Here is a 13734-nt window from a genome sequence, read left to right on the forward strand (position 1 = left end):
TATTAGCAAAGTCAGTTTATTGTATTTCACTTGATGACCTAATTGCAATGAAAAATGTCCAGTGGCGAAAATTTTATTTAAATTTGATTATTACTTATTAAATAAGTATCAGTAGGAGGTATAAAAAACTTATAAAACGGATATCAATGAAAGGCATAAAAAATTTCAGACTTAAATTTGATTATAACTTATTAAATAAGTATGAGTAGAAGGTATTAAAAACTTATAAAACGGTCATTAATAAAAAACATAATAAATTTCAGACTTAAATTTGATTATAACTTTTCTAGAGGAGCCATAATGCAACCATCAATGAAAGGCATAAAAAATTTCAGATTTAAATTTGATTATAATTTATAAAACTGTTAGATATACAATGTGTTAAGTACTTCGTATTTAAATTTGATTTATTCTTATATCCTATATCAATAGAAGCAAAATGAACTTTATATTTATATTTGGCTTATACTTATGAAATACATCTCAATAAAAGGCGCCAACTGTTTCCTTTCATTTAAACTTGATTTATATTTATATAATAAACAATAAAAAGCATAAAACACTTTTTATTAGATTTTAATAAAGAATTATATCTTTACTGGTAATGTAATACTAAGTTTAAGTTAACTATAATGTTATAATAATAATGATTAACCTAAACTATAAAATGTAATCTTAAGAATACTTTGGTCGTTAGAAATGAGAAACTCATACTTTATTTATAAAATAATATAGTGAGTACCACAGTTTTAATTCAACCCTAAATAATTTATTCCGAGTGAAATGGGCCAAAAGTAATTCACGAGGATGGAATTTCTACTCTTCTCTATGAATTAACAGATAGTATCCAAACATTCTGAAATTTTAGGAAGTGTTCTAGCTAAGTATATCAGTTTACAGAAACTTTTAAGTATTAACTTTACAATAACCAATTGTTAAATTGAATGCATATTAATAAAATCTTTCTGTAATCAATTTCAATGCTATTTATTTCAGGAAAACATATCAGAATACAGGGAGAATAAATGTTTTACTATCGATTTAAGAACTGTTTATTTCTGAAACGATAGACAGTGTGAAAATGGCGAACATTGTTTAGAATAGGATTTGTGTCTTGTATTGTTTATTGATTCACCTTGTACAAGTTAGTTGTAACCCCCTGAAAAAATTAATTTATGGAGCAGATGGGGCTAGCTGGAATTCTATCAGTCAAAATCTTTTTTGGCAGATTCACAAAATCTTTTCATGTGCAGTTGACAACTTAGTAGCAGATTGTAAACTAAGTTGAAAAGTAAATTCTTCATTTGCTTTTTAATCACTTCTTTGGACTATTTTTATTCATTTTGATTCATAAAACATCTTTTAACTGATTAAACTTCAATAAACAATTACTAAAAATAATCGTTTGTTCAAAATTTAATTGCATTGTAATTGTATTCTTATTGCATTTTTTTTTAATTTCCTAGATATGAAGTAAAACGCAACAAAAAAAATAATAACATAAAGGAAGCCTGACTCTCTTCTTTTTTTCCTGGATAAAAATTTAAAAAATCGATTAAAAATTGAACAAAAATCTTTTAGGGCAGAATAATAAATCTCGCTTCCAGTATTTAAGACATACTATTGTGAAAATACTTTTGATCCCTATATATTTTGAAGCAGGGTTGGCAAGAAATCATGATTTTTTTAGAAAAAAAAATCAGGTTTGATTTGAATCGAATCTGCTTTTTAGATTTAAATAAGACTTCTTGATTTTTTTTAACATTTACTATCCAAAATATTTGTTAAAATATACTAGTAATAAATTAAAACAGTATTATAGTTGAAACAGGAAATATTTCAAACTAAAATAGTTTAAATTACTATTTAATCCTTAAAAACTAATACCTGAATAAATTAAATGTTTATTTTTACTCAAGCTCAACATCCTAAAATTTTAAAAGACAGGAAAGCAATTTGTCAATCATGTATCCAACAAAGAGTAAGTAAGTTTAGATCAGGAATCATTATTGAAAAAAAATATTCTAAGTTACTACGAGTAGAAATTTTTTTTCTTTATTATTGATGTAGTACAATGGGCAAGATAACAAACGAACCAACCTGAATAACTTTTGATCTAATGATCGGATTTTCGTGAGGATCCGATCATACGATCAAAAATTATTCAGGGTGGTCTATTTTTTATTTTGTACACTGTACATTAACTTCATATTTAACAAGTTTTAAAAGCAAAATCGCTTGCATTTAAATAAACACAAAACTAAATGGTTATAATTGAAACATTTTTATTACCTCTAAAGTAATATGAATACAGCTAATGAAAAATAAGTTTAAAGTTTCATGTCTCTCTTATCCACTTTCAGTTTTTTTAATTTATTAGTCTATAAATATAATATTCTATATACATCTCCTTTTCCTTAATTCTTTTAACAAAAATTTTATTACAAGGGAAATTAGAATTAAAAAATACACAACCAAAATAATATATTTATAAATTATAATTATATATTCAGTAAAATATTTTCTACTTAAATTAGCTTTTTTTCAAAAAAAAATTTGCTGTTGATTTAAATGAATGATTTTTTTTCTATAAAAAATCAAGTGATTTAAATCGCAATTTTAATCACAATTTAAATTATATGATTTAAATCATAGTAATCCTGCTTTGAAGATCAAAAAATATGAATTCATTAAAAATTATTTAATAACTTAAATAGCATAGCTGTCAATTCTTACAGATTTTTCTGAAGTTTTTGTTTTCATATTTAATGTGATAACAAAACTTTTATTTTTCTACTTAAACTATTTTAACCTCCTCTACATCTATCTAAATTAAGCACCAGACATAAATGCATGATAACCTTGTGAAGATATGCTTAATTTTTAAAATATTAAAATGAATTAATATTAATATTAAAACAAATTATAAAAATATTTAAACCTATAACCATTTTTTCAAATTATATTGTTTTATTATTTGGGAAAACTATTCTTGGAAAGAGTAAAAATTGACAGTTATTAAAAAGTATGATCATTCAGAGAACGTACATATTTGAGTCTGATTTCATAACTTAATTCGTAGTTAGGATTAACTAATTAGAATATTAAAAATTTGCCTTTTGAGCAACTCAGAGTGAATCTTTATACGTGAAAATCCGATCATTAAGTCAAATGTTTTTCACGTTGATACCATATTTATTTACTATTTAATCATTGTATTTACAATTCGGTGAGATATTGCTCGTTATAACTAGGCTTAGAACATAAAAGAAAAATTTGAATTCAAATTTAAAAAAAAGAAAGTTTTTTGTTTCTACTTACAACTTTTTCAGACGTGGTAACTGCGAAAATGTGCTTTTTTCGAATGATTCAAGAGGATTTCCAGAGAATTCTAATGATGTTAGTTGATGATTAGCTTGAAAACTTGACTTTGACAAATATTTGATCTTATTGTTCGAGAAAGTTCTGCAAGGAAAAATTCAAACCAGATCTAATCTTATAGATTTTAAGGAAGCAGAGGAAATGATAATAGATGGAAAAAAATTGTTTAAAAAAATTACGAAACATAATATGCACCAAGTATGATAAAAAAAATTTGAGCAAAAGCAAGTTGAATTCACTTTTGCCTGTATCGAAACACCAGGAAGATCTTGACAAAATACTTTTTTTCTTAAAACCATCTTATTAATAGTTTTCCATCTTATTTAATGATAAATTCTCTTTACTTAGTAACATTAAACGTTTATCAATACTATCAATAAGACTTTACGATACTAGTAATACTCAACATCGATACTTCTTTTCAATAGTATTGCACGGAGAAAAAATTCTGGTAAAATAACCGTACTTTACGGTATTTAAACCATTCATTAGGGAATTTTTCCATTTTTATGGTAAGGACTTACCGGATATTCCGGCTTTCAAAATTATAGTTCTTATCACTACAAATTTAGTAAAAAATACAAAACTGAAAAATAAATTTAACCGAATAAATGGTTTTTATGCCAGGCTCTAAGGTAAAAATATAGAATTACCAGATTTTACCACATTTTCCAAATTTTTTCACATATGAAATTATAATTTATTGTTATAACTACCAAAATCATTACCAAGCACTTCGGTAAAAATTACAGAGCTATTAGGTGTTCTTATCGAGCCATATTTAACCATTATCTGCTAGTTTTGACCACTAAATACGACTAGTTAACTGTGGTGAGCGATGACTCTTACTTAACGGTTAATCCTAATGGTTAATTGAATAATGCAGCTAAAATAAATTTAATTTTTTCGCATTTTTCCTTATCTGTTACCAAGTTAAATATCGCTGCGAAGTAAATTCTTCTTATAGTAAAATACTTACATTCTGCCCTATCGGAATCACAGAAAATTAAATTCAACCTCTTAAGAATATGCTTCATTTGTTTTATTAATTTTACCTACAGCAGTTACTTATGTAATAAGAGCTGACAACTTTCTACGCTTTTTGAAAAATTTCTTCTAGGGGTAGATAAGTTTATGTTTTAATGTGGGATTCATTGTTTTATAATTTTGATTTGGAAATATTTTATAGAATATTATTTAGAATATTTTAAAGTTATTTTCCACACCTCAACAAGTAAATGATTCAAAAGTTCATATAAGAAGCTGTTATGTTTTAGCTATTTTATGGCGAGACTTTTAAATTGTTGGTAAATTCTTCAAACGTTTTAAAAGCTTACTTTTTTAATTTCAACCACTCTATAAATATTTTGCAAAAAGAGAAGTAGTTGGCAACCCTATATAAGTACCAAAACAGGTAGATTGTACTTACATAAACACAAATCAATGTCAATATTAACTTAGTACTATTTATTTAAAACATGACTCAGAATTTTGAAACGATATTATAAAATATCTAGTAATATCGACATTTTGCGCTAAAAATATTCATATATTGATTCAATGTTATCTATACATAATTTCGATAATATCAATGCTTTGTTTCGGTAGTATTGGTGCTAATATAGTAAAATAAATTATTTTTCTCAACATCAGTTTTAAAAAGTTATCAATTTTTAAATTAGAATATGCTTCTAAAGCAAGATGATCATAATTTCTAAAGCAAGATGATCATCAATTTTAAATTAAGATAATCATAATTTCTACACAAACAGGATCATAAATTCTAAAGCAAGATTAGAACTCATAACTAATATTTTTTATATTAGATGTAAAGTACTTGGGAATATCTTAAAATATTTAAGTACTTTAAAATATTCCATCAAAATAGATGTGCAAATAGATTTAAAAAAAATTTAAAGATAAAATACTTAATATTAATGGATGTATATATGTTATGGTTTTTAATACAGATGGATGTATAATCAAAATACAATTTAATTCTTATTACAATATAGTCACTTATCTACATTATTAAATGAGTATATGAATGCTTGAGCATAAATAGTACAGATATTACGAATTAATTAAAAACATTTTTGCGTTACCTAGTTCTCGTAATCATCTGTAGATATAGCGAACGTCCTTGTGATTTGTCTATAGAGTTGATGCTATTTACCTGGTTTTAAAACTCCAAGGGACTCAACTTTCTTCAAATTATTCTTGCCACAACTCATGCTCTCTTTGGGAAACATTTATAACTCCACAGGCTAGATTTTCAAATAACTTACCTTTATCTTTTCTATTTTCTTCATTGCTTTACTTACTTTAAAATTTGGTGAGACTATTTCTTAAAACAATATTGAATTATCAAAGTAGAAATTATGACCATTATTTTAGCATATTTCGCGTATCTACTTTTAATAATACTCCGGCAAAATATTTGAATACTTTTTTCTCAAAAAGAACTCAAGTCACATTTTTTAATCAAATTGAAACAGTTAATATGTTACTGCAAATGCCAGAAGTCTAATAAATTCTTGTTTTTACAAGTAATACCTCGGATTTACCTAAGTGGATTAGTAACTCCTTTGTTTTACCCCAAAGGCTTAGTAAAAAACCGATATGTAACCATACTAAAACAAACTTCTGACTTTTATGAAGTCACTTTGGTAAAATCTAGGTTTTACTGGTAAAACCTAAGATTTACCAGACTAATGAAATATAGGACTGTAATCCAGTTTTATGAGTTGCCAAATTTTTAGACAGAGTAATCGTTTTGCGCAGAAAAGTAATTTTTTCCTTTACAGCTAACAATTTATTCCGTAATCACATTTTTTTTGTGCAGAAAAGTATGAGTCTTAAACTGTTTTTTTCTTCTTTAAATTGTTATTGACTATAATTTTGATTGTATAAACCCAAGAATTAAAATATATCTATTAATTTCATTTCATTTGCATTTTAATGATTCCTAACTAGATATTTCGATTGTTGATTACATTATGAATAAGGAAAAAAAAAAGATTTAAGATGATGATATGATACTACTACAGCTAGAATAGTTAAAAAAAAAAACTAATTGACGTTATTAATTTATCTGTAAAGCAAATAAATGGTTATTATAAAAGCCTGAAATATTTTTGAAGTGGAGCATATCCCTTTTTCAAATAATCTACTCATTTGCTTTAAGCAATAGTAGTTGTTTAGTTGTTCAAACTTTTAAAATCTATAACCACTTTTAAAATCTACGTATGTTTTCTGAGTAGAATCTGTCAAACTAAGTTTGAAATATTTTCGCGAAATTTAAAAATTATGAATGAATTAACCGATTACAAAATTTTTCCAAGTTATTACAGTTTAATGTGTATTCAATTAGTTTATCATATTAAAAAAAATCCTAAATTTTAGATTTGACTGCGAACATAAAGAAATCTTACAGTTCTTTGAGATTAGAGAGACTAGAGATGGCTAGAGGTAGCTCTAATAGTTCGTTTCCATTGATTTCTCTAAAAAAAAAAGATATAGAATGCATTAAATAACAGCTGCTGCAAACGTGTGCAGTTTTATGCATAAATCGATCAATAATAAAAATATGCAAAAGAGTTTAGAATTCAAGAATGTATTAATAAATTGATTCATACTTACAGACACTTCAAAGAGTTAAGGCCGTCAAAAGCATTTGGACCCACGTACTCTATAAAGTTGTTTTGTAAATATCTGTTAAATACAAGATTTTGACGACTATTAAAATCTAAGTTTTATAATTTTCATCAAAATAAGAATTTCATCATTACTACAGGGTAAGAATAAAATAACTTTCTCTGGGTAAGTATTAATATTTTTCTCTTTCCATCAGGCAGCCATGAACTTGCAAATATTGCAAGCTCATGGGCTCCTGACGGAAAGAGAAAAAGAGGGAGACGGAGTCCAACATGGCAAAGATGCATTAAGGAAGAGCTTAGTAGAGCAGGATTAACTGGATGGGAAGAAGCTCGTTGCCTGATTAAAGACAGGGGTGTGTGGAGAGAAGGACTCGAGGCCTTATGTGCCAGTTCGGCATGAAGAGGATAAGTAAGTATTAAATAACTTGCCAACGTATGACCCTCAGGGGCGCATACAATATATTTTTAGTATGAATAGTGGCTGCGCTAGACAGAGCTGAAAGGAACAAAAAGCAACATATTGTGATTTTCTTTTCCATCCCATTGAATAACGATTAGAGGACCATTAAGAAGATCTGAATCTCTAATACAGCCATGAAGTATAAAATACTTTTTCGTTTTTATGTTAAAGTTTCATTCTACTTCACAAAAATGGTGCATAGATTTAGAAAGTGGCTTTCATCACTCTTCCAATTCAAATACTCAAGACTATTTAATACGGAGTATAAAGTTTGTATTTAATAATTAGTAATTACAAATAATAAGAAAGTACTTACAAATTAGTTAGTTTGTTCATATTTTGAAAGGCATAATTTGGGATACTTCTGATGTCATTGGATGCCAAGTTTCTGAAAAGAAATACGCAAACTGCAGTTTTTATATGAATGGCATTTAAAATATTAATAACGATAATAATTACTATGAAGAAAAAAAAGCGAATTCCATTTTAAGACAAAGTTGCAAATTAAAAGCATGTTGCATTATCTTGAAGAAAGTATTAATGTCCAGAAAAGTAGGATGTAAAAGTAGGTTTTGCAATGTAAATTTGTGAAATTAATCTCTAACGCGAAAGGCTCTTCAGAGCTTTCAAATTGATCTTCATTTTCTTTTACATTTTAAATTTTCTAATAATAGACAAAGATCGTTCTCTCAGAGACAATGACAAAGTTGCGATCAATATTATTCCCTAATGAGATTTTGTCTATAAAAAATAAACATTTTATTTCAGTATGATTATTTTGCTCTTGTTTTTAATAAATTCATAAAAACTTAGTATAAAAAGCTTTTGTTAAATATTAATTTAGTTAAAACTTTCTCTTAAATTGTAGCATTAAATGTTCTGGAAAAAAAAGGATTTATTAAAAAACAAGTTAACATTTATTCGTGTAGCGAATTCAGACAAAATTACAGTTCAATTCCATAGCATTAGGTACCATTTTTAAGAAAGATTAAAGTGAAAAAAATCATAATTCTATCAATAATTCCAAAATCTATCGTATTTAAATAATTTATTTGGTAATTTTTTCCGTCCGTATGCAAACAATTTACTGAAAATTTTGGTTTTCTGAATTATTGTTCTTATTATCACACATTTTGTAAAAATACAAAACGGAAAAAAAGTTTTTTTTTTATGCATGCTCTAAGTATCTTAATGAAATTACTACAAAACAGCACGGCAATCAAACCGTTGCATAACGTAAACGCATAACATAAAACCGTTAAAAAGCACCGTGCTTTTTGGCATTCCAATAGAGATGCCAGAAACACGGTAAATTTTATCATATTCTGGTAATTTTGATCATACTTTTTTTCTTAGTGTGTGATAAAATGAACTAAGACTGATATTAAAACAGAAAAAGAAAAGTTAGTAAATACATCTCATTTATAACTGGTTTTTGGGAGGATTAAAATAAGTTCTCCCTGTTCTTAATTATAAACTATCCAACACTATTTACTTTTTTCGAATCCCAAACAGTTTTATACATGTTTTAATTATGAAAAAAATCTTAGTTGTCTTCGATAATTTTTTTCCCGAAAGAAAAACCTAAAAACGAAATTATTTTCTTACCAGTTTTTGTTCTTTTTCATTTTGCATAAATAGTTTTATCTCTGGATTGAGTTCCAATTTTGCTATATGTAACATCATTTTAAAAGTAATTATAAAAGACACCTGTCATGCATAATTAACTACTTTTATGTTTTGTAACTTCTATTTTTTTATGCATATGAGAGGTGAGATTTGGAAGCAAACTTTTTTCTTTATGGAATAATCTTGAAATTTTATACCATTTATATTATCTTCTAACTTTTTTATGTAAACAAAGTTAACTTTATAACTAATTAGGTAAACTATTTCTTACTTACAAAGTAATAAGCTTGTTGAGAAGGAGGAATGCCGCAACTGGTACTTCCATAAAGTTGTTTCCATCTAATTCTAATTTAATTAAACGGGGAAGAAATGCAAAGGATTGATTGGAAACATATGAAATGTGATTGTAACTGAAGTATCTAAAATAGAAATAATTAACATTACGCCGGGGAATATAATCACATTAAGAATTCTATAGTAATTTTTATAATAGATTTAAATTAAGTATTAACAGATAGTAATGCGGAAGTAACTGTAACTTACAAATTTTCTAAGTTTACTAAGGGCTTGAATGATGCAGATGGAATGCTTTCGAATTTATTATTTTGTAGATTTCTGTCAAAAAAGAATGCAGAAATTAAACTACAATAGTATAAAATTAGAAATATTTATGATATGAAATGCATTAAATACAATGATAAGATTGTTTTGCATTATTGCGTTCTATTCAAATATTAAGTAAGCAAGCAAATATATTAGGGGGACCGGAAAGTAATGCTGTTTTGGCGCATTTGATATTTGTTATCAAGATTTTATTTTTAATCAATAATGTATTCACCCTCGTTAGTAACGACCTTTCAATGCCAGATCAAAAATGAATCGAAATGGATAAAAAAAAATGAATTGGTTTTTAAGACTAACGAATATTTAATTCGCCGAAACGACATTACTTTCCGGTCTACTTAATGTAAATAAATAAGCATGTAAATACATTAAATACAATTATAATATAGTTTTGCATGATTATGTTTTATCTAAATATTATGTAAGCAGTTACAAGAGGAAGAAGATTCGGATATTAAATTTTCTTACAAAAATTTTCCACTTTTAAGTTTAAATACTAATGGTTCATTTCATCAAACATTCGTTAGCATTTCTTTAAATAAAAATAAATACGTGATTTATAAATGGTTAGACATCATAGATTTCCCTCAAAAATATCTATAAAAATAAATTGTTTAGAACCGTGCAAAAACTTTGGATTGGTTTAGTTAATTTCAATTAACGACTTAAAATATTATAACACATTTAATTTTTTTTAAAGTACCAAAATCCGGTTTTTAAAAAACTGGTCTTCCGGTTTTTTTCTAAGCCTGATTTCAACACTTCTTTATATAATTATAAAATTAGATTATATTGAACTCATTAGCATTAAATATTGAAAAACTAGTTATTTTAATTTCTTAAGAAATTCATACACATTTTTTGCCAATTGTTCTTTAAGTTTCATTTATTTAAAAATGATGTATTAAATAGTTCAAAAATACAATTATTTAAACCAGATTTCAATTATAAACTGCTTATGAAACTGTTTAAATATTTCATATTTCCTTTCGAAAGAGAGTTTCTTTTACTTGGGTTGCAAAGAAACCTAATTTTTTATAGTTTTCTTTCACTGTGAAAGACACTTGCCATAACAGAAAAACAATATATTTTTTAAAATAAGGCAATGTTACACTTTAGACGTCAGTTAAAAATATTGAAAAAAAAAAACTTAAAGGCAAAATGAATTACTTATTCTAAAAACGAAACATCGAAGGAAAGGATAAAACGTTTTTCACCTAATGCATAAAATATTAGAATTTTGAAAGAAGCGAAATGTAAAATTAAATTTCTACTTATGGGTCTTTTTTTTTAATGAAAAATGGCATTCAGAAAACAAATACAAAATGCATGCTGATTTTTTTTAAAGATAATTTAAACACGATTGTTATTTACGCGTAGGAAAAATTAATTAAAGACATAATTACAATCTGAGGAATAAGCATCCATTTAGTCTGTATTCCATCCGTTAAAACAAAATATTAACAAGCAGGGAATCTTGTATAGTTAACAATTTTTGCTTGTTCATCACCTGTCTAAGTTAATTTTAATTGTCTAGTACCAAACTGGCAAATCAACTAAACCACTCCTTTGTAAGTTGAATACTGGCCTAGGTGGAATTTTAGTGTTTCCCACAAATGGTTACTTTATACAGATTTTATTGTACTACGATTAGTACTAAAGAGCAATAATATAAGTCAATTTTAAAAATAGAATTACACACACTCAAAAAATATTTTTCTTTAATGTTTGAATTTTGCCTTTAATAAATAGAAGGAGTTTAATTTTACATACACTTTTGAGTCATTTATTTAAAATATGTAAGACTAAAGTATTAAAATAATTCCACTTTAAAGTTTTAAACTGTGATTAAACGTTTAAAGACGGTTAAAGTAAAAAAAAAGATGGAAAAATATTAAAAAAATTAATGAAAAATGATCAAAACTATCTTTATACAGGGTGTCCCAAAAGGTCGTTTACAAACTTAGCATGCTGGTCTGTCATATCATGATGAACAAGATTTACATAGGAACATGTGTCCGAAAATTAAAACTGAGACCGCTAGAGGGCGATAAGTGCAGGTTTGGAAGAGGAGAAAAAAAATGATATCGATAGCGGTGTTAATATGATTTTTATTATAAAACATCATTACATCACAGCAAATGCTCAAAATTCCTTCCATTCGCCACAATGCACGTTTCACAGCGTCGGCGCATGGATTCACGAACCCGTTCAAATTGGCCAGGAGTGTCACGGACACGTGCTGCCGCTCACGCGATCCATGTCCGATGTTACAGGTGCCTCGTACACTATGGACTTCATTTGTCCCCACAGGTAGAAATCCAGGGGAGTCAGGTCGGGGGATCGCGGCGGCCATGGGACTGGCCCGCCTCTACCGATCCAGCGATTAGGATAATTCCTATCGAGGTATTCTCGAACAGCGTAGCTAAAGTGGGCAGGCGCTCCATCATGCTGAAACCAGATGTTTCGGCGTGTAGCGGTTGGAACGTCACCCATCAGATCCGGCAAAACTCTTTCTAAAAAAATGCGATAGGTATTTCCGTCGAGGCGTTCAGGTAGAAGGTAAGGGCCAATCAACATGTCACCGGTAATACCAGCCCAAACGTTTACGCTGAAACGTTGTTGATGTGCATGGGTACGTGTACATCTTGGGTTTTCATGCGCCCATACGTGCATGTTGTGCAGGTTCACGACACCATCCCGTGTAAAGCAGGATTCATCAGAAAACAAAATTCATTATGGAAAATTTGGCTGTGCGACCCGCTGTTGCAAATACCAGCGTGAGAATGCAATGCGTTTGGGATAATCGTCAGCGCACAATGCCTGTACTTTTTGGAAGTGGTAAGGGTGTTGCATGTCATCGTGCAGTATGCGCATTATGGTGGAACGAGCTACACCCAAGACACGTTCGCCTTCTCGGAGAATTCTTTGCGGGTTGATGGCATACTCCTGTAGCACGGTTTCCTCTACGACAGGTGTGCGTATAGCACGTTCTCGACTTATGTGGCTACGTGCTACGAAAGCACCTGATTTACATAATCTGCGGTGCAATCGTCCAAACGAAACATGACTTGACTGACGTCTGTTTGGGAAGCGCTCAAGGTACGTCCGTGCAGCGGCTCGTCCATTTCCATCAGCGGCGCCGTATACGTAATGCATGTCGGCCATTTCTGTGTTACTAAACTCATTCATCCTTCTCCTTCAACGTCCACGCCTGAAATGATTGTTTTTCCCACTCTCCCGTTTTCGTGCAATTATCGCCCTCTAGCGGTCGCAGTTTTAATTTTCGGACACAAGTTCCTATGTAAATCTTGTTCATCATGATATGACAGACCAGCATGTTAAGTTTGTAAACGACCTTGCGGGACACCCTGTATAGCTAATTATAAATTATGCATAAGATTAAATGATTTATAGTCTTAATAGTAAAATAAACTATAATCTATTCCTTAAGTATAATTATTAAAGGTGGAATAAGGATATTTTACTTACAGAGTGCGAAGCGTAGTTAATTTTAGGAATGCTGTTTCTGGAATGGTTTCTAGTAGATTATTTCCTAGATTTCTGAAAAAAAAGTTATCATGTTTTCATTAAAATATACAAATACAAGTTAAAGACAGTGCTTTTAAAATTACATTTTTAAGTTTGACATTTTTAAGTTAACACACCTAATATAATGAATATACACTGAGTGGCCAAATTATTATGACCACCCCTTCAGTCGTCTGCTTCCATACCCTATACGGCGCAATGTGCGTCGAACAGTACGTTCAGAGACGTTCACAGTTGCTCCTTGATTAAGATCACTTGCAATTTGTCGCACTGTTGCTCTTCTGTTGCGCTGCACAACCCTGGCCAGTCTTCTCTCTGATCGAGCATTCAGTACCCTGTGACGACCACAAGTCTGACGTTGAGATCCGGTTTTCTGCTTGATTATCCATTCTCTGTACACATTAACAACTGCTGCTCTAGAACACTACA

General features: G+C 28.7%; 1 protein-coding gene across 1 annotated transcript in view; it reads right to left on the reverse strand.

The window, feature by feature from the left end:
- LOC107452618 (uncharacterized) overlaps positions 1-13734 on the reverse strand; it is a 211602-nt gene that overhangs the window by 33031 nt on the left and 164837 nt on the right. The window contains exons 3-9 of the mRNA XM_016069153.4: positions 13246-13317; positions 9673-9744; positions 9405-9548; positions 7817-7888; positions 7024-7095; positions 6816-6884; positions 3322-3465 (exon numbers count right to left, since the gene is read on the reverse strand). Coding sequence (XP_015924639.3) covers positions 3322-3465; positions 6816-6884; positions 7024-7095; positions 7817-7888; positions 9405-9548; positions 9673-9744; positions 13246-13317 — 645 coding nt within the window. The remainder of the gene's footprint in view (positions 1-3321; positions 3466-6815; positions 6885-7023; positions 7096-7816; positions 7889-9404; positions 9549-9672; positions 9745-13245; positions 13318-13734) is intronic.

Source organism: Parasteatoda tepidariorum, chromosome 11 (genome assembly GCF_982258835.1).
Source record: "Parasteatoda tepidariorum strain Cologne lab strain chromosome 11, Ptep-v5.0, whole genome shotgun sequence".
NCBI lineage: Eukaryota > Metazoa > Arthropoda > Arachnida > Araneae > Theridiidae > Parasteatoda > Parasteatoda tepidariorum.